Source organism: Emydura macquarii, unplaced genomic scaffold (assembly GCF_026122565.2).
Source record: "Emydura macquarii macquarii isolate MOO-44397 ecotype Brisbane River unplaced genomic scaffold, CSIRO-AGI_Emac_v2 contig_561, whole genome shotgun sequence".
NCBI lineage: Eukaryota > Metazoa > Chordata > Testudines > Chelidae > Emydura > Emydura macquarii.
In genome coordinates, this window is record NW_027130698.1 from 13,371,051 (window position 1) to 13,393,314 (window position 22,264).

At 41.6% G+C, this 22,264-nt stretch overlaps 1 protein-coding gene across 2 annotated transcripts in view; it reads left to right on the forward strand.

Annotated features, from left to right (window-relative positions):
- ATP2C2 (ATPase secretory pathway Ca2+ transporting 2) overlaps window positions 1–22,264 on the forward strand; it is a 44,598-nt gene that overhangs the window by 9,943 nt on the left and 12,391 nt on the right. The window contains exons 2-15 of one of the 2 annotated variants that reach the window (XM_067540181.1): window positions 6,743–6,850; window positions 8,425–8,541; window positions 10,437–10,526; window positions 10,874–10,909; window positions 11,019–11,080; window positions 12,899–13,007; window positions 13,095–13,244; window positions 13,353–13,421; window positions 13,908–13,983; window positions 14,209–14,275; window positions 16,535–16,659; window positions 19,307–19,404; window positions 20,366–20,467; window positions 21,494–21,583. In XM_067540181.1, coding sequence (XP_067396282.1) covers window positions 6,743–6,850; window positions 8,425–8,541; window positions 10,437–10,526; window positions 10,874–10,909; window positions 11,019–11,080; window positions 12,899–13,007; window positions 13,095–13,244; window positions 13,353–13,421; window positions 13,908–13,983; window positions 14,209–14,275; window positions 16,535–16,659; window positions 19,307–19,404; window positions 20,366–20,467; window positions 21,494–21,583 — 1,299 coding nt within the window. The remainder of the gene's footprint in view (window positions 1–6,742; window positions 6,851–8,424; window positions 8,542–10,436; window positions 10,527–10,873; window positions 10,910–11,018; window positions 11,081–12,898; window positions 13,008–13,094; window positions 13,245–13,352; window positions 13,422–13,907; window positions 13,984–14,208; window positions 14,276–16,534; window positions 16,660–19,306; window positions 19,405–20,365; window positions 20,468–21,493; window positions 21,584–22,264) is intronic. The other variant, XM_067540182.1, reaches the window with a different exon arrangement.

The window sequence follows — 22,264 nt, forward strand, 5'->3', positions numbered from 1 at the left end:
CAACCCCTCCTGGATTGACTCGCTCCTTATTGCGTGTAAGTAGGTTACATCTAGAGGGAAAAGGTTAAAGATTTCAAGCGGGGGTGGGGAGTAATGGCATGCATTTTTCAGTGGAAATTTGCATTGCCTTGCTCACTTTCCTAGTGTGAGGCTGCTGTTTTGAGAAAAAGCTAGGTCAGCAATTAATATGCTTTATGAGCTGTAGTATACTTTCAGGAGAGATGCATTTATCCTGGATGAGCAATATCTTCAATACGCGGTTCCAGGTGGGGGAGAAGAAGTTTTGATTTACTGAGCTCTGAATAGGTGTGGCTTTTGCAGCTCTAGGGAGTTAGGGAACCCTTCAAAAACTTTACAGGTCAAATTAAAATCTACATGCTAGTCCAGCTCACGCCAGCCCATTTCAAACACTGTGATCTTTGTCTGTCTTGGAAAACCATTCGGTGTTCAGTGAGAGACATGTCCTACCTAATACATGCAAATGAGCTCATTTTAATAAATGTTCCTTTGTAACGGTGCAGTTTTTTAAGCAACACCTATATATCAACAATTAAAAAATTAATGGCTTTCCATGTATAACTCAGTCCAAATTTGCAAATCAGTGGGAATGATGTGCACTCCTTTTTAAAAGGAGTCAGTGAATTATAATTGTAGATAACATAAAAGAGATTATAAAACATCTAGGCACTGGGTTGTGACTCAAGTGACCTAGGTTCTACACCTGGTTATGTCATTCATCAGTTGTGTGACTCTGAGCAAGTCACTTTCCCCTCTCCGTGCCTCAGTTTCCCCTTTCCACCATTTGTCTGATTAAGAGAGCTTTAAACTAGAGAGTTGGGGAAGATGGTTGGGAGATGCCCAGGTAATCTCCATGTCTGATTTTAGCATTGAGAGGGAGGAAAATGAAGTAAGAGAGAACACAGCAGTGGGGAGCAGAAAATAAGACATTAAAAGGAAGGGTAGTGTAGACACCAGTCTAAGAGGCGATATTGGCAGTAGAACGACTGTGCCAAATCAGGTAAGGAACGTGAGCGAAGCCAAACAGCAAAAATTAAGATGTTTGTACACCAATGTGAGGAGGCTGGGTAACAAAATGGAGGAACTAGAGCTACTGGTAGAGGAAGTGAAACCAGATATTATAGGAATAACAGAAACATGGTGGAATAGTAGTCACGACTGGTGTACAAGTATTGAAGGGTATGTGCTGTTTGGGAAAGACAAATATAAAGGCAAAGGTGGTGGAGTAGCATTGTGAATCAATGATGATATTGGTCCCTTCTGATCTTAGAGTCTATGAGTCTGGTTGTCTATTTTGATTGTAAAGGGATTGTCTCTCACTAGGTTTATGTCGTTTCCAGCATAATGGATTCTTGCTCTCAACCAGAGCCTCTAAAGCCTATTGTAATACAAATAATGATTATTAATAATAATGAACATGACATGGGCTAACCACAACTGTTTCTGTAAAGAAAAATCATATTGTTTCTTCCTCTCGGAATTCTTTCTATCTATCCATGTAGGTGTTTGGATAGCTTTTATTGTGGTGGTATCTGAGTACCTTAGAGGGAGTCAACAAATTAAAGGACAAAGGAGAACTGATAATTTATCTGGACACTGATATAGTAGCGGAATTTGTGCCTAATCTAGCTCCCCGACCCAGCAACCTGAGAGCGCTACTGGGATGCAAATCTTAATAAAGAGTTTGAGACACTGAATGAGTCAAAGAGAGGCCCCATTCCTGAGATACTAAGCCATGGCCGTTGTGTTGACTGTCAATGCTACAAACGTTGGTCGACACAAATTACATCGGCACAAAGCCACCACAGTTAGTATATCGCTTGTGCCAAGTTATCCTCTGATGACTTCAAGGAGGGTATTGATGCAGTCCTCTTAAAGCCGTATGATTAAAACAGGAGACCAGTGGCTTATGTGTCACAGGTGCTAACAAAAATTGAGTGTCATGCTCAGAGGAGGAGGCTTTGACCACACGTGTAAAAAGTTTCATGTCTTTATTTATGGAAGGCGAGTATTGGCTGAAACTGCTCATAAACCGCTTATTACCATTGCCAAAAGGGGCCTAGCAAACCCTTGCCCTTCCCATTCTCTGCCTGTGACACTTTGTGTCTGAAAGCAACACCCCAGAAACCCAATATTCACCACTGTCATGTAGTTATGATATGTTTTGTACAAAGTATGCCTTGTGAGGTATGATTCTAAAAGTCTTGATCTGCTAAACAGTAACATACTGTTGAATTGTATGTGCTGTCCTGGTATGGGAAGTTATGAAATATTGCTGTAGGTTACTAGAGCGTGTTGTGAGGTGGGAAACACCCACAAACTAGCTTTTCAGGTAAAACAATGGAGTGGTCAGACAGAGTTAATGGCTCTCCCTCACCCATTCAAAAATGAATCAACTACCAGGGATTGTTTACGGTGAAGGCTTCCCTGGTGATGCACATAAGCAATGGACCTTGTTTGTCCAATGAGGGCAACCCCTCAGGTCACAAGCTTCGATTGTTCCAGTGAGCTGGAAGAAGCTATGAAAAGGGGGAAGTGACATCATCATTTGGCTTCACTCTCCCACAACTTAACACCTGAAGGAACGTCTGGGAGACAAAAGGACTTTTGAAGGGGGGGAGGGTAGCCCTAGGCAGGGTAGGCAGTCCCCTCCTGCATTTAAGGAATGACTTGTGCCAGCCTACAAGGGTGAGACATTGCTAATTCAAATCCTGTTGGTATTATAGAATTTAGACTTATTTTTATTTCTTTGGTAACTACCTCTGGTCTCTTTACGCTTACCACTCATCATCACTGCAAATCTGTTTTTCTGTAGTTAATAAATCTGTTTTTATAATTTTACCTAAAACAGTGTGTCTTGGCTGAAGTGCTTGGGAAATCTTAGCTCAGTAACAAAAGCTGGTGTATATCCTCCTCACATTGAGGGGCAAGCGGACTGGTTATTGAACTTATTCTGGCCAGGCTTCTGACCACAGCAAGGCTGTATAATTCGGGAGCACAGTACAGAAGAGCTGGAGTGAAATAGCTGATGCCATTCTATCCATTGCTGGTTCAGGAATGGCTGGAAAGCAGCCAGGTAACTGAGTTGGGTGTGTGGCTCCACCTGCTGTTGTGTTGGGTGACAATAGGGTCCGGAGGGGCTTGCTGTTTGTCACCAGTAGCGCATTGTAAGAGGCAAACACAGCTGGATAGCTAAGGGGGCACAGTGGTGCCACAGCTTCCAGGCTGCACCCCAGGACAGTAACCCCATCTCTCTCACACACGCGCACACACCCCGAGAATACAGAGATTTGCAAATCAAATCAAATACAAACCTGAGAGAGACTTGATGGTGGCAGACAAACTCTGCAGAGCATTCAGCCAAAGTACAGTGGAGCAAAGTCCAGAGCTAGCCATTATGGATGTCAATTTCATTTTAAAAGAAAACTCCCTCTGGTCTCAGAGGACATGTGCTCTGTGATTGTCAGAGCAACAGCTCAAGATGAGAACTTGCAGAAAGTGATTGGCTGGGACAGCACGTTCCCAGGCCTTATCACCAATTCACGTGGAGCTCTCAGTCCAAGGCAAGATGTTGTTTAAGGACGTCAGGATGGCGATCCTTGATGTGTTAGAGAAAAATATGTTTAAAAGGATCCATGGAGGTCATTTAGCAATTGCAAAATCTAAGAGAAGGCCAATAGACCTTTTTATACTGGCCCAAATGAACAGTGACATTGAAGAAGTTGTCAAGCCATGTTGCATATGCTAAAAATATGTTGAGCAAATGAGCCCATGTTGTTGGCCTTAGGAAAAATTGCCCATGCGAGCAAAGTAAGCATAGATTTTTTTACGTTGCCTGGAAAAAACTATGCACTCATTCATGATGTATTCTCACTTCTCTGAAATAGCTTTACCATATGACACTAAACAGGTGATTGTGCATGTCAGACTTATTTTGCTATGGTATACTGAATCTAGAAATGTCTGGCATTGAGTGGACATGTTTAAGCAGTTTAAGTTTAGAAGCTAGTTCCCAATCCAAAGGGCTGGTGGAAAATGGTGTTATAATAATAACGTGGGTATGAAAAAGGCTATGGATTCAGACACTGATCCATATTTAAGCATGTTAAATTACAGGATGGCACCAATGAAACGTAGTCTGTCATCTGCAGACATTTAGCTTAATCAAAAACTCAGAGCCCATAATGAGAGAAGCTGATGTCAGATGAACTGGGTATCTGTAAAAGTACAAAGAAACATACAGCTAAACAAAACAAAAACAAACCCTATCGGATTTGGGGTCCTATGTGCTGACATCATTCCATGAGCATGGTGCAGTGTGCTTCTATGATGCAAATCAGTGGACACAAACAGCAGTGGTGTCACGTCAAGATGCCCACATTTGTATGAGGTTGTCTCCCCAGAAGGATATATACTAAGGAGGTATAGGCAACACCATCTCCAACTGCCAGAAAGGAGGGAGAAAAGGGGCACTGAGTTAGCCTGAATAGGTCTCACTTAGGGAGAAATCACAACAGGGTAAGATAATTGAACCCCAGAACACAACGTTTCCAGAACAAATGGACTCACAAATGGCTGACAATAGTAGTATTGATATTTCAAAGGAGATCCACAAGTCCAAGCAACAGTGCAAGGCACCTTAGAGATTAGTTGAACATCCTCAGTAAATTTAGTTAGTAGGCTGGTTACAATTTTTTACAACTGTGTGTTAGATACATGGTTTTTGTCAAGTGGTGTTGTTAAGTTTGACTGGGAAAAGAAGAGGTGGCATTGGAAACTGTATCTTTAAGTGCTTCAGCTTCCGAAACAGAGGGGGTGAGTGGGGTAAGCTGCTGAAGAAGCCCGTGTTCTGTTCAGCAGAGGCTGTTAGAAAAGGTATCACTGAACAAAGAGGGTCTCTTTCAATCACCCTGGGCCCGGAGTGATTGCTGAAAGACACGGCTGGAAGGGGGAAGGAGTCCAAGATCAGCCAAACACATGCATGTTCCCCTGACAAACTGGTATTAAAAAAGCTGCAGGAAGTTGGTGCAGGAGCTAGGTTGACCAGATGTCCTGATTTTATAGGAGCAGTCCCAATATTTGGGTCTTGTATAGGTGCCTATTAACCCCCACCCCATCCTGATTCTTTACACTTGCTATCTGGTCACCCTAGCAGGATCTGATATTGCAAGAATGAGCTTTACCTGTCCTTCTGCCCCTGGGAGCCTCCTCAGTGGAGAGGTCCCCGGAGTGCAGCCAATAGCAGTATGGCCACTGAATCAGCTAGGTGGAGGTCAGAGCAGCATGGAAGCTATGGGCTACATCCTTCTCTTTTATACACTGATGTAACGCCAGAGAATCCAATGGAGCTAGTCCTGAATTACTGTGAGAGGAGAATCAGGTCCATTGTAATTCGACGCAAATCCCCTTACCAGAGATCTGTGGTTTTTCAGCAGTTTTTACCTACAGTTTCTTGACCTGTGCACTTTTGGTAGCCATGACCCCTAGCTATTCTGCAATGCTGCGTCCTCCGTGAACAATCTTCCCTGCTCCAATCCCAAAGCCCTTCCCAGACAATAATGAATTAAGCCACATAATTCCCCTCATGCCTGCTGTGTGGAAGGTCAGCATTATTAACCTGATTGTAGAAAGGGGGGGGGGGAATGTGGCCTGGAGACATTAAATTAATTTTGAAGGGTCACTCCAGAAATCTCTGGCAAAGGCAGGAAGAAAACCCAGATCTCCTGAGTCCAGTGCAGGGCCAGGGCCTTGTCCACAGGACCCCCTGTGTGAGTAGTGCAGACCTTTCAGGAGCGATAGCCAGAGTGTCCATGTCCCAGCCTCGCTAATGAAGGGAGGCAATATCTGACAGGGATGATGGGAAGCTAAGATCCAGAGGAGCTTACTCAGGAAGCAGAACAACTACACCTAATTTTCCAAAAGCATATAGAAAGCGGACAGTCTCCTGGGAAGGCGTGTGCTGCTTCCAGGAGGAAAAAAAAATCTTCTCCACTTCCTGAGTGATTGCTGCAGACATGCACCAGTTTTTGCTTGGTTGCCTTGCGATTCCTTGCATCAGGCATCTCCCAAGGACTTCATGAAGGAGATTCAGTTTGAGGTGACCATAAAATAAATAAGCCGATCTCTTTCCCAGGAACTGCTTCTCTCTTCTGTACCAAGAAGGGTTTCTGATGATTTGGGGGAAAGACTCTGGAGCAAGGTCTCACCATTTTCACCTTCCGCCTCTTTCCCCTCTCTATCCAATTGTGTGCAACACCCTCGCTACGCCTCCCTGGAACTATCGCCAAGTAGTTGACTGTTTTCTCAGCATTTCCAAAGTATTTCCCTCAGACTTTCTTTCTCCTCCCCTCTTCCTGTAGCATGGCCTGATTTTCTGGAACCGTGGGAGAATAAGTTTCCACCTCCAACACACAGTGGACACATGCACACATACAGTACAAGTGGGAACCGTATCCCCTCTCAGGGGCACATCAATTTGTGGTCAGCCCAGCTCAGACACTGCCTACCTCTCTGCCTTAACTTTCCCCATCTGTAAAACAGAGATGATAATATATACCTGCCTGAGAATGGCTGTAAAGGGTGAATTATTTAATTGTTAGATAAGTGGGAAAACCTGTGACTGAAGGTTAAGGGAAGAGAGGCCAGATAAATGGAGGAACCAAAAAACGAATTAAATGACTGTATGTCCTTCTTCCGTAACAATTGCTTTGTCTGTATTACCCAGACGGATGAACGGGAGTTGACAGCAATTGAACAAGAGAAGGAAGTGACAGCTCTACCCCCTAAAGAAGCTTGCAAGTGCCATAAAGAAGACTTGGCAAAAAGTTTACAAGTAAGGATGATTACATCATGCATAACTGTATTTTGTGGAAATATGGATTTGCCCCAGAATCCCACATTATTTTACTCAGAGAGGGGACCAAGCTGCGTACTTCATATCCAGTTTTAGATGCAAACTTCCCCATACTTCAGGGGGGTTCAGATCTGTCCTTTTCCTTTGGGTGGCTTTCTGAGACTTAAGAGTTGAAGAATTGATTTACTTAGTTCTGATCAGTGATGATGGTGTGTTAAGTGCACCTCTGAATTGCAAATGTGACTCTGTTAGAGCTTGGGCCGAACAGACAACTAGAGGCGCTTGGTCCATCACCAAGGATTTAGCCCCGTTCTGCAAACGTATATGTGAGATGCACAGCTCTTCAGATGTGATGCGCTGTCCCAGCTCAGTTCTAGCAAACACTTTGTCAAATCTTAGTGGGCATAGGACACAGGACTGGAAAGGACCTCCTGAGTCATCAAGTCCAGTCCCCTGCTATCGCAGGCAACCCTATCATCTAATCCTTTTCATAAATGTATCAAGGTCCATCTTAAAACCAGTTAGGTGGTTTTCCACCACTTCTCCTACTGAGAGGCTGCTCCACGACCTCGCTCCTCTGATGGTTCAGAACCACCGTCTAATTTCCACCTTAAATTCATTCATGTCCAGTTTATACCCAGTTTACGCTCATCTGTCCCCATTTTCTTCCCTTATGCCCACAGCATTCCTAGCATCTAAGTCAATGATATTCATTTTTATGGCTCTAAAGCCATAGATGATTCTCCGAAACACCATATGGGGCTTTCACTGGGCTTGGATCATGTGATTTACACATAGCCATGTGTAAGAGTTGATGTGGGGGCATGCACACATATACAGCCCCCTCTCCCCAAGGACCACTGGGAAGCATTCTTCCTCTGGAGGAATATTTTAAATACTCCATCTATATTACAGTTTGCAATGGAGAAAAACTAATAATACGCTGTAAGTAATATATAAATTATCATATATGTATGAAAAGAATATACTGGAGGATAAAAATCTAGGAAATGCTGACCCACCAAAAATAGGGACCAGGAATATTGTAGTACTGAGTATTTTATATAGTTCTTAATTTTTAGTTTATTCTCCATCTCTAAAACTTGCAAACACAATTTATTTCCATGTTTATTTGTTCTTTTTTTAATGTGGCAAAATATTGATTATTTTTTCTTGTATTTCTAGTGAGCCCAGAAGTTAGTTACTTTCTCATTTTGCTTTTTAATTTGTCATTCATCAAATGGCATCACAGAACTGGAAACAGGATTTGTGAATTAATTTGTGCTCCCGTTGCTGGATCTGTGATAGGAGCCTACAAAGCTTTGTAGTTGATACAAAAGCGGTGGCTATCTTTTGTTGTTGTTTTTCATGTCTGATCATTCTGGGTATTTGGTTAGTGTCGTACTTCCCACACAGATAAATGAAAGCTGTAAGACTTGGTCAGATATTAGACCTGAACTCCTGGCCAAATTTATTTATTATTTGTAATGCAGTTTGAATGCATGATACAGTTTTACCCTGATGATTTTACACTGATATTAACCTCCCTCCAGGTTGATTTACAAACTGGACTCTCAGAGTTTTCTGTGCTACAACGCAGAATAACACATGGCTGGAATGAGTTTATAGTAGATCATACAGAACCAATATGGAAGAAATATCTAGACCAGGTAAGAATTTCATGTGTAACTATGGTGCAGCCCATTAAAAGGTGATTTTACATTTCTTCAGTGTGCAGTAGTACTCAACAGTGAGAGAACCTGTTCTGAATAGATCTGAGCCCTTCTATGTATGTTATGGCTTTCATTTCTATGGCCCCAATCCTGCAATGAGCTCTGCATAGAGACACACAGACTTTCTGCACCTGGGGGAAAGTCGTTGCAAGATCAGGATCCATGTTTGTATTATGTGGAGATAGCATCTTAAGAAAAGGGTGAATCTTTAAATCTGTGTATAAATGAAGAGCTTTATCATTTTTTAAACCAGTTGCATAACAATAACACTATTGTTATTGAAGGGCAATATTCATTTCCTTCTCAGGCCAGTGATAAAAGAATGAAAGGTTGTATAAACAAAGTGATAATGGGGCATATTCTGATTTCAGTTACAACATGGTCCAGTGAATGAAACTGATAACGCTAAAAAAGGATGATGTGTTTAAAGCTCAGATGAAGTTAACTTCAGCTCTTGTGCTCCAGTAATTCATGCAATATGGTGATATCACTTTGAAGATCGAGTGGTTCAAATAATGCAAGAAACAAGCTCTAAGGGTGGTGGTTTAATCTTATTCTTCCTTTTCTGAGTAATCCTTGGTTAGATGCACATTGAGTCTCATTTTTATTAACAGATCTTACAAGCTGAATGTACGTTTCCTCTGTGCCTTGGAGCTTTTAACAGAACAGGGATTATTTTTTTATAGACATTTATTCTTGTGCTTTTCTTACTGATCAATTTTGCCTTTGGTTTCACTTTAGCTGGACTGCAAATTTTTTAGTCTGTAATTTCTTAAGGACTGTAATTTTCTATTTAATTTTATTTACATTTTAATTTTATTTCACTGATTTTTTCCCCCTACTTATGCAGTGTCCATTAAGCAGCTTCATGTAACCCTCGGTACATTTTCTAAGCTTGTTTCTGAAGCATTCTTTGCACCTGATTAAAAATGACACATTGGTGATTTACCCCTCCCACCGACCCTTCTAGCAAGGGATTTTCCTTTAAGGGTACAGAATGGATTCTTTATTACAGCCCCCCTTTCTAAGTTCAGTCCCTCTGGAAGTGTTACATGTAGGAACACACAATTCACACTCATTAATTTGAATGACCCCTAACATGCATTTTTAAATTTCACAAGGGCCTGGCTCCTTTCACTTACTGTATTTTATTAATCTGTGACCAATCTTTTGTTAAGGATGGGAACTAAGGGCTTGAGTTTCACCATTGACTTCAATGGGAAGCCTGAATTCCCCTAATGTGCATCTTCATAACTCAATGCGGAAAAAAAATTCTCTTCATTTTTTCTTTGTCTTACTTAACTCAGTCACATCACTGCCAGTGGTTACTATGTGAGGCCAAGGTTTTCACAAATAGACGCTTAAAGTTAAGTTTCCTAAATCCATATTTAGGTCCCCAAACAGTGGCCAGATTTTCAAAAGTCCTGAGCATCCAACAGCTCCCATTGATTTGGCAGCAATTAGTGTGATTGCTTACCGTTCTAGTGTGATTGCTTACCTTACCATCAGTAGAAAGAAAACACATGTGCTGTGGCTTGAGTTTTTAGCTTATTCTTTTGGTGAGTGACCCAGCCATTTCTTGCCTGTACTCATATGAGCAGGATTAGACTGAAGATAGATAGACAATTTAATTTTCAGAAATTTATGATTGCAGAATGAGGCAGTAGCACTAATTAAAGGAATTCTTTATGTCAATTACATATTTCTCCATATTTTTAAAGAAGTCCAGTATTAAATTCTCACTAACAGTGAACTAATGAGCATTATTTTTTTTAAATAAAATGTTTTTTAAACAAAAAAATCTCTTTTATTTTATTTTATTTTATTTTTAGTTTAAGAATCCGTTCATTCTATTGCTGCTGGCTTCTGCTTTAGTAAGTGTATTTACTAAAGAATACGAGGATGCTGTGAGTATTGCAGTGGTAAGTTATTCAACTGGGAGTGAATTCATCTGGAAATTGAAACTAGACAAATTACGACTGGAAATAACAGTTTTAACAATGAGGGTAACAATTTATCAAGGTTTATGGTAAATCTTCTTTTCTATGGAGGATTCTCCAAGACTGGCATTTTTTAATCATAATTAGATGTTTTTTTCTAAAAGATCTGCTCTAGGAATTTTTTTGGGGGAAGTTCTATGGCCTGTGTTACACAGATGGTTAGACATAGATGATCACAGTGGTCTCTTCTGGCCTTAGAATCTTGGAATCACCTGTAAAGCAAACACTGAATTAGCTGCAGTAACATGCCCATGCCTCTTTCTCCTTAGGCAGTACTAATTGTGGTTACAGTGGCCTTCATTCAGGTACGTCATAAGAATTCATAGCTTTACAGCATAGCTCTGCATCTCAATTTATGGCCCATTTGGAGTTTTCCTGCTTTTGTAACTTAGTTTTATGCTGCTTTCTCATAAGGAATATCGCTCTGAAAAATCTTTGGAAGAGCTCAACAAACTAGTGCCCCCAGAATGTAACTGGTAAGTCATGCATAGTTATTCATTTTCTTTTGGTTCGGATTGAAAGAGCCACGTGATGAAGGCAACAATTCTGATGCTGGTGCACGTAATGAATTGCAAGACCATATGACTGATAAATGTGTCTATGGATGGGGCATTTTATGGGCGCCCACTGGTAATACATTGCCTTAGTGTATGTGATTTTATCTCCCTCTAGTGACTTGTCCTGTGACTATACCAGCCTGGTATTCACAGCGGCAGGAGTTATGTAGCGGCTGAGGTTTGTGTTTCGGTGCTTTTGGTCCCCACTGAAGAGCATGGGGTTTATATGAGTGTGGCCTAAAATTCCTTACCCATGATCCAAGAGAAAAGCTAGCATTAGTCAATAAGGCTGAGAGTCCAGCTACCCCTGCAAGTCAAGTGTTGGTTTCTGAGCTGTGCAGTAAACACATTTTGGCTAATGAGCATATGAAATTAACCATAACTCCAAGGTTGGCATGTGTGCCTGATGGGCTGCTGCATGATCCTACAATATTGATTAGGCTTCCCAATCCCCGCTGAAGTGTCCTGGGGGAAAGTCGGATTTCTCATCCTATTTCATACAAATCTATCTCATTTCCATTTCCTTATGTTTTTGGCCTTGTGACTGAATCCTTGAAACAATCCTATCACATGTTTGCACCAATGCTTTCTATAATTTTTGTGTACTGAAGGCTGCTCTGAATTGTCAGCTACCAGTGACCCCCGAAGATAAATCCATCATCTGGAAATTCCTGGAGTGTGAGGATGGCCCAGACATGTCCTCTTTTCCTTGGATACAAATCCCCTAAACTGGCAGCTGGAGGGATTGGCAAATTTACACTATCGGATGATTCCTTGGTACAGGGGGAGTCCCCTAGCATGAGGGTACCTTTGCCCTGGGAGACCCACGGAAAACAACTCTAATGGGCTGAAGGACCTGGCCCATTGGTGTGCAGATTGGGGATTCGCATACAGCTAGGCAGATATCTGTCTACTGATGTGCATGTGCAAATACCCAATTTACATGCACATCCAGGGTATTTGGGCATAAATGAGATCTATGTCAATACATGCATTCAGTTGCACATGCTGAGTTTAAAAATGTTTCTCTGCATATGATAAAGCTGGATGGTATTTATGTCCAGTATGTTGTATAGTATATCAAATCTTATTGGTCTGACTGCTTTGGTGCTACGGATCAACTTTCTCGTTTACACAAAGCCTTTTACTATATGTATCTGTGAAAATCAGCTCTATCGTGGCCAAAACAAATAAATGGTTCCTGTTGAGGTTATAACTATTGTGTCAAAAATGAGGCATGTTCTTTTTTCCTTCAGTAGTCATAGAACTTTGTACCTTACAAATACTCTGGTTACATTTACCAGTTTCCTCCAGTGAATTTCACAGAGTCTGCACCTAATCTTTTCAAAAGTGAACATTTAGTACAACAACATTCAAAAATACCAACTGTAATTCTACCTTTAAACCGCTTGCCAAGTGTGATAGTCTCTTGCATCTGCCTGTAATCAGTCTTTAAAGTTCACACAGTGGGGAAAGCACTCCAGTTCAGGACATTCAGGTTAGATGTACATTATTACTGAAATCTAAAGCTTCCATAATCCACCCATCTGTTTGTGCATTAAAACTAAATTCAGGGTAGGAATATAATCTCCTTTCCTCATTCTGATGATAAACTCTTATTTAGATTGGAAGATCTTTGGGGCAGAGACGTTGTCCTCATATTTGCCTAGCATGCTGTTCGGCCTATAGAACTAGTGACCATCATTTAAATAATATCATTTTCTCAATGTGATGTAGCATAAGAGAAGGAAAACTGCAACATCTTCTCGCCCGAGACCTGGTCCCAGGAGACATTGTGTGTCTTTCTACTGGAGACAGGGTTCCTGCAGATATCAGGCTGATAGAGGTAAATACTAGCTCACACATGAACGATAAGATCGGTATGCTAGTCTATGTTGTGATAAAGCCTCCACATAGTTACGTTTTTAATTAGGTTACAGACCTGTTGGTGGATGAATCCAGTTTTACTGGAGAAGCTGAGCCTTGCAATAAGACTGAGGAGCCCTTACTGGAAGCTGGAGACATAACAACACTAAGTAATGTTGTTTTCATGGGAACACTGGTGCGATATGGGAAGGGAAAAGTGAGTCCTCTATACTCTCCATATCATCCACATCTAGATAATAGCTAGAGAATCTTTTAAATAAGGTCAATATTTTGCGTGAGTCTCACTGCTATTTTCCTAATCCAGGGAATAGTTATTGGAACTGGTGAAAACTCACAGTTTGGAGAGGTGTTTAAATTGATGCAAGCAGAAGAGGTAAGGGACAAGAACTCTATTTGTTTTGTTGATATAGCACTGTAGCTTTCACTTTGGTGCTGTGTGGAACTTGAGTCTCTTTATTGCTACTCAAATACTGGAGGTTAAATGGCTGTTTGTGAGAAAGGGTGGCCTTGAGTTTCAGGCATTGTAGCAGGACTTAAGAGAGCTGCATTCAAGTCCCAACTCTGCCACAAACTTTGTGTGACCTTGGGCGTGTCACTTATTCTCTCTATGCCTCAGTTCCCCATCTGTGAACTGACTAGAGGGCTTCTGTCTTGTCTATTGAGATTATAAACTCTTTAACAGGTATTTTTATGGTGTACAGCGCCTTGCACAATAAACCTCCAATCTCATTTTAGGGTTGTTCCAGTGATGATAACTATGGCTGTATTTATTGCTGTTACTGATTCTAGACAGATTCTACTCACACACCTCATTTTACATAACAGAGACCAATTTTGTTTTTTCTCTTCACATTTCCAGACCCCTAAAACACCTCTACAGAAAAGCATGGATAAACTGGGAAAACAACTTACCATTTTCTCCTTTTGCATAATTGGTGAGTTTGCCCACATGCTCTTTATAAACTGTGATGCATTCATACATTCCATTATGAATTTATTCCTGGGTCCCTGGAGCAACTTTTTCCAAAGGACCCTTTCATATGGAGTGCCTTAGGTTTTAAGTGTCCAGCCTGAGACGCCTCGAGATGACAGAGATCTTGAAATCCTTCACAGACTCTTAACTTCCATTGTTCAACTGGCTTTTTCCCCACCTCTCCTAGGTTTAATAATGCTGATCGGCTGGTTGCAAGGAAAGCATCTTCTCAGTATGTTCACAATTGGAGTGAGGTGAGGATTTGAAAGAACTCTTTTGTGATTACAGTGAAGCACATCACAGTCAGTTTTCTCATTTAAGTGATTGCTTGAAACAACGGAGGGCACTTTTTCCTAAGAAGAAAAGAACTCAGTATTTGTGTTAGTCCTTTAATATATGGGTTGGTTTTGCACGACTGAAGCCAATCGGAGCTTTATCATTGACTTCAGTAGATGCAGAATCTGCTCCTCACTATTCATTCAATGGCAAATGAAGGAACAGAAGAAGGCTTGAGGTTTTATGTATTTATTTTTGGAAACAGTCTGGAGAGGTTTGGTGCATTATTTCACTAATGGCAGAATTCTGCCATGAACATATTCCCACTGAACAGTGCATTGGAAGACATCCACACAAGTACAGTGTTCCCCACCCCTGTCCCTGTCATGAAAGTCCTGCGATGTCGTAATAGGCAGCAATTTTAAAACGAACATAAGGAAGTGCTTCTTCACAAAACGCACAGTCCACCTGTGGAACTCATTGCCAGGGGATGTTGTGAGGGCCAAAAGTTTAACTGCGTTCAAAAAGAATTAGATAAGTTCATGGAGGATAGGTCCAGCAATAGCTACTTAGCCAAGATGGTCAGGGATGCAACCCCCTGTTCTGGTTGTCCCTAACCTCCAACTGCCAGATGCTGGGACTGGATGACAGGGGATGGATCACTCGAAATTGCCTGTTCTTTTCATTCCCTCTGAAGCATCTGCCACCAGCCACTGTCAGAGACAGGATACTGGCCTAGATAGATCATAGTTCTGATCCAGTATGGCCATTATTCTATTTTTATGTCTGTGCTATAAAGTAAGAGGGAATGTTACATATGCAAATATTAGCCCATATCTGACTTGTTTATAAAGCCAGGAATGTTACATTTGTACATGACATATGGAAACACTTGTACAGCCCCTTAACCAAATACAATAAACCATCTGTTTGAGTAATATATGGAAAATGTATCCTTACGTGCTGCCACAGCTCCGAGATTATTCATTATCTAGCACTGTGCAGAAATAAAAATGTGAACAAGATCAACAGAGAAGAAATTAAAGTAGTTCAGTTTTATGCTCACAATGTCCAGGGGGGTCACTGATGGCATAGGAGAAAAGAGTCTGTCAACATTTCTTGACCCTGAATTTCAAAGGTGCTGAGACTCAAAGCTCTGTCTCTCCTTTAGTTTATTTTTTTATTTTTTTTGTGAACATTTTCAAAAGGTCTCAGTTTCACACCTTATCGCAGTGGTTCTTAACCTTTCCAAACTACTGTACCCCTGAAGCCTGAGTCCCACCCCCATGGGGCTGAGGCATGTAACTTAGTTTCATGGCACCCCTGTGGCTCCAGGCAATTGCCTTTCTTGCCACCCCCAATACCAGCTCTGCACTTGCGACCCCTCTAAACCCCCAGGTTGAGAAACACTGCCTTATCGGAATGAAAACAACTTTCAACATTTTCTGCAAAATGGAATTGTTGTTTTCTGGCCAGCCCTAGTACTAATGACACCAGGAAACTGGGCCTGAGTTCTTTGAAATTTGACCCCTGGAAATTCAGGCACCGAAAATTAGTAGCCACTTGTGAAAATGTTTGCCTTGACCCATGTTTTAATTATTACGTTCGTTTTTATACTTAATATAAGAATGTATTGCCTTATACCAGCAGATAACCTTTATGACCCATTCACTTGCCTACAGAACAACAGAGGGTTATAAAGTGATTGTATTTTCTCTGGCACAGCTGTGCGCGGTACCAAATGGCACTCTGGTTTGCTGTGGCACCAAGAGATCCTTTGGGAGTTCAGGCTGTACAGAAGAGCATTAACTCTCCGTGAATAGCTTTGACACATCTAAGAGAGGAAGTCGGGGGGGGGGGGGAGGACGCTATGCCAAGCATGGTTGAATCGTGATCTTCACAGATTAAAAATCCCCAAATTCCCAGATGTAGGGAAATGCGCTCTCCCTGGCAATGTTCAAAACAGCACTCATTCTTCAGACCTGTTTAAATGGTGAAGGCTAGGTAGGTGATTATTGTACACATTTCTATTTCATTATGTATTGGGAATTCAAGGGGTTAATATTCAACGGTCACAAGATTTCCATTCCAGACCTTCCCATTCAAGAAGGCAATCAAACCTCAGGCCTTCTGGAAGTGCTTCTTGGCAAGGTTTGAGTGACGCTGGCTTGGTACAGCCTTTTGCCCTGTGACACGTTGTAACTCGGAACCTGTTCTTTTGCTGTACCCCAACGCAGCTTGGCGGTGGCTGCCATCCCAGAGGGCCTGCCCATTGTGGTGACGGTGACCCTGGTGCTGGGTGTTCTACGGATGGCCAAGAAGAGAGTGATTGTGAAGAAGCTGCCCATAGTAGAAACTCTGGGTAAGGCTGATGATTGTCACCTCCAAGGAAATAAAGCAGTGGATTCATCTGTCCCGCCTACACAAATCTGAAACTGAACTGGCAACCGGCTTGCTTAGATACCCCAGGGGACTGGTGTATTAAAAGGTTGTGATTTGAACCCTGGGCTGGGGCAACCCAATAACCCAAATTCTTTACAATTGTCTCTCCACCCCTCCACCACATTCTTCACCCTCTTCCTTTAGTCCCAATGGCCACTGACGTTACACACCAGGGACACTGCCAAGACCAATAGGCTAATGCACCCCTTCACTGGTGTAACCCTTTCTTTCCATGGAACTGGCTCTCCTTGACCAGCTGTTCTCTCTCCTCCTAAGGCCTGCCTGTCTTGCTCATGCCCCTCAGGCCTGCCTTTTTGCTTCCTTCCCACTCTGTTGGTCCATATTCTTCTCCTACTCTGTACCTGGCTGGAAAGCAGCTGCTGCCTCTGCACTAGAGCCACTGGCGCAATGGTACCGGCCAGCTTGATACTGTTCTTCACTGTCAACCTGCCCATCTCACTGATGCTCCTCTTCAGAATGGCACCACCAAAATCACTATATCCTAGAATCTGGTTCCCTGGCCCTGTGGGTCAGTACGGGGCATTGCATGAAGGGAAACAGGGATGACCTATATTGAGCACCACTTTACATTCTGATGAGGGAATGCATTTAACTACAAGGATCTGGGACCACAAGACAGTCATGCAGCTTCAGATGGCTGCTGGATAGCCTTATCCTGCCTTTCGGACACAGATACAACTCCCGTTGACTGAGGAACGTGGAACATAGGACTGGAAGGGACCGCCGGGCTCTCTGAGTCCAGTCCCCTGCTATCGCAGGCAACCCGGTCTCATAATCCCATTTATACATTTATCAAGCTCCATCTTAAAACTAGTTATCTGGTTTGCCCCCTCTGCTCCCATTGAAAGACTGTTCCAGTAGCTCACTCCCCTGATGGTTAGAAACCTTCTAATTTCCCTCCTAAATTTATTCATGGCCAGTTTAGCCCCATTTGTTCTTCCGACAGCATTGTCCTTTAGCATAAATGGCTATTCTTCCAACCTGGTGTTTATCTCCCTGATATTGAAAGCAATCATGTTCCTTTTTGCCCTTGTTAGAATTCCAGGATCAAGGCCCCTGTTTGCTAAGCAGCAACAGAGTCCTATCACCCTTTTCTTCATCTTATCTGCCCTGACTCTAAAGCCAGGACACACAGAGCTGGCTGCCCCAACCCCATAAAGAATTGATTGGATTCTAAAAGTGCCAGCCCTGAATGGACCATTTCAGCCAATAACTAAGAACTTTATAACAACATCCAAGCATTACAAGAAGTGATATTCTCCTCCTTTTTAATGATACAAGTTCACGAAACTTTTGTAAAGAGCATTTTTGTCCTTCCTTCAACTTTTTTTTTTAAATTCTGTAAATAATTAAATTCACAATCGTTAGAGATAATGATTTGCTCTGCTCTAATCCTTCAAAATTGCAGTTAACTTAATCACAGGCCAATCTGCTTTATTCTTTCTGGGTTCTTATACGGCCCTCATCAGCGTCACTGTATCTGAGCTCAACCCATTTTGCCACCATTTTGTGGAAATGATTCAGTCCATTTAAATGACTAAAATTAGAGGACCTGATTTTCCTTTACACTAAGGTGTCTTTATATTGTTGTAGCAGTGTAAACTGGCCTTAAAGTGGGTGTCAGTCTCATTCACTCCCACTCTCAATCTGCGTTACATTGCCAGTGCAGTGTAATGGGGCCTTAATGTAAACGAGAATCGGCCAGAATTTTTATACATGGTGTATTGAAATGTTTTGTTATTTCAAAGCAGAGTTTGAATGTAGAATTGCCTCTCTCAGCATCTTAGGGACTCTTATGGCCCCCCATTATTGTTGTAACTGAGCACCCTACAATCTTCAGTGTCCTCATTCTAGCAACGTCCCTGTCAGGTGAGGAAAAGCTATTATCCCCACTGTACAGCTGGGGAAGTGAGATACAGAGGGTGTGTCTACACTGTAATAAAACACCTGCAGATGGCCCATCTCAGCTGACTCGGACTTGTGGGGCTTGGGTGGTGGAGCTATAAAACTGTTGTGTAGTTATCCGGGCCTCTATACTGCAATTGAAGATATCTACAATTTTAGACATCTATACTACAATTTCATAGCCTGCAGCCAAAACCCCGTAAGCCTAAGTTAGCTGAAGTCAGGACATCTGTTTGGGTGTTTTCCTCCCAGCATGTTAGTAGCTGCTAGAGCATGCTCTTGCAGCTCAGAGAAACCGATCACGTCCTCAGAAATTAACACCTTCTCTGAACTGTGCAGCATGTGATGTTCAAGAGTGATTGAACCTTCCAATAGTTGTCTCCTACCCGAGCCCAAATGCAGATCATATACGTGATAGTCCAATGCGTTATCAAGATGCTGGAGATGCACAAACATGTTTTCTCTTTAGTCCCTAATGAGGTGTTGGAAAATTCACCCAGTTTTTTTGTGTTTTGTTTTTCCACTCAGATAGGTCTTTGCCCAGTAATGGCTCATGTTTGCAACATACAAGCAACATGTTATAACATTTCTACGGCATCTGATTGTTGTATTAATTCTGATAAAAACTTTCCTCGTGTCAGGTTGTTGCAATGTCATCTGTTCAGATAAGACGGGGACTTTGACAGCCAATGAGATGACAGTAACTCAGCTGGTAACCTCCGATGGATTCCAGGCAGAGGTATGGTCAATGAAATGATACAGACTTCGTAGTTCAAACCCAACAAGAGACAGCTCACCTTTAATTCAGCATAGATCCATGCCTGTACATCCATCAGTAGAAGTTTTTTTATGTTCAATTTCTATATAAGCTGTTCTAAATGTACACGTATTTATATTAGACTGCAGGCTTATTTCTTGTGCATCTGAAGTTCCTGCTAATGTGAACGGGTGTTTGGGGTGCTGAAGGAATGCAGAATGAGTTCTCACAGTCACAAAAGCTGCTTACGCAAAGTGAACATGCTGTCCTTGGATGAGTGTGTTTGGTTAAATCACATGTGCTTTGCACACAGCGCTCCCAGCAATATCATGAGCATAAACACAAATATTAGAATATTTACTCAGTCCTTCCACCAACGCTAATGCTGCTGTTGGTGTTTCTAGCAGAAACATTTTTAACAGGTTGACTTGATCCTTCCACTTTTTTATATAGCCCTGGGGTCTGACTCCCAATGGCCTTACATGTTGTCATCACCTACACCAGTGAAAAGTGGGTGTAAACTACTACTGTATAAAACAGTGGAGCATCACAGCTGCAGCCATCAATAATCATAAAACAGGAGCATAGGTTAGTGTATTATATTCCAGCTGGCAAAGTTAATCGAGCTGCACCTAACTCAGGATTTGGCCCATTGATTGAACTGGAACCAAACTTTCAAATCTGTGACGATCAAATAGGACAGAAAGAAGGCAAAGTGAATTTTCTCATCCCAAGATAGTACTGCCCTTTGATTATCTGCAACCTTCTTAAGCTATAAACAGTGCTCCCATCAAAATGTGTTAGTCCCAGCATGCCTTGAAAATAGATCATAAATGTCCCTGAAGATGTTGGGCTGTATAAGGAGAAAATATTGATAGTCACATATTTCAGCGTGACACTGAGAAATTTTATGTATGCACCTTCCAAATTTATTTTCCCCTAGGTGAGCGGGGTTGGATACAGTGGAGAAGGAAGTGTATGTCTATTACCATCAAAGGAAGTTATTAAGGGATTTTCCAATGTCTCAGTAGGAAAGTTAGTGGAGGTAAGTATAAAATGTGAATCAAACTGCTCCGTTTTCACTCAATTATAATTTATGATGCTCTCCTTGTATGATGAATATTACAGAAACTGCACTTTTATTGATTCTAATTGAACATGTCCTTCCTGTAGCAAGACAACCTAAAGAAGGGTTTTGTGCAGTTACTATATCAGATGTGTGAGTGATTTATAGCAAGTGACAATCATCAGAAATACCTAGGGAGAAACCAGAGACATTAGCTTGCAGAAATGCTTTGTGGTTTTGGATGAGTTTGTGCAGTTGTGATGCACAGAGCAGCTAGCTTTATCAGTTTTTGTTTTTAGAAAGTGGCTGCAATTCCAAAATAAGCCAGTTGGTTGGGCAGAATCTTCACTGATTTCAAAGGTACTGGGGCGTCTGATTTTCATAAACATGCACATTTTGCACACACCATTGTATGTGGAAATCAGCTATTTGCATATGCCAATAGCCTGAATGGAACCTCAGATTAACCCCCTTTCAGTTTTGGGATGGGATAGATCCAAACCAACCCTTCAGATTTATATTGCATTTTAGAGACAAAATTACAAGGGATTAGTCTTTCCAAGTCTGATGTGTAGAGCTGATTCAAAGAGAGAGGGGAAAATCATTAAAATGTAGTCCAACATTTTCTTATTAATTTTTCAAAATGCGAACAAATTTTAGCCAATTCTACTGGTTTGGAAGCTCCTCAAAATGGCGGAAAAGTACAGCCACTCATCTTGTGCGATTTCTGGTATTTTGATCCAAAATATTATGCGATGGTTGTGCCAACTGCATTTGATCCTTAGCCCTCATATTGAGCCGTGGTGCCAAATTCTGATCCTGGGTTTTAACCTCGCCTGGTTTGGACTCCACCTCCTTAGTTTAGCTCTACTTGACCTGAACAGAAAGTTGTCATAATGCAGCCATTACGGCTCTGCAATATCTTACCAGCTCATTAGAGGGAGATATAAAATGTATAATATTTTATACCCAAAAAAATAATGTATGCAAATATATCACTTCCAGGCTGGCTGTGTAGCTAATAATGCTATTATCAGAAAAAAGACTGTGATGGGTCAGCCAACAGAAGGAGCCCTTATTGCTCTTGCGATGAAGGTAGGGTTTCTTACATTTGTTTGTCTTTTGCAGATTTCTTCAAGATTAGGGTCAGGATCTGTGTAATTAGTAAAATGAAAGCTCTCTTATAAGCACTGGGGAGAAAGAGAGAAAATATGGTCCTACAGTAACCCAGAAACTTGCAAAAAAGCGAAATAAACTGAAGCCAAATTCATTGAACATTATTAATTTCCATTGGTAATTGAATTTGACTGACTTCAGGTCCTTGGTGCTTATTTTTGGTCCTTCTTGGAAGAATCTTTGTTCCCTCTACCTCAGCTCACATACACACACGTCTACACCTACTGTCACAGGCAAACCCTTTCACAGAGTGTTTCCATGCTACAGCAGTAATGATTTTGCTTGGTTAGTTTATGCAATTACACTGCATAGTGGGTTTCTTTTTGGCTGAAATCAGACTCCTTTTCATTGTTCTGCAGAGATCACTGAGAAAACAGCAGAAAAATGGTCAGGAACAAGCTAAATTAGAAGGAATGGGATAAGGTTTTCTTGTATTTTTGTCATTGATTAGTTTCTTACCTTTTTTCTTACAGTTGTGAAAAACAAAGCATTCCACTGAATTATCTATTGACCTTTCTGTCTATGAGTGCAGAATACTGTCCATCAGAAATAATGGGCCTAATTTAGCACTGCATTACACCTCATGTAGTCATTTTCACT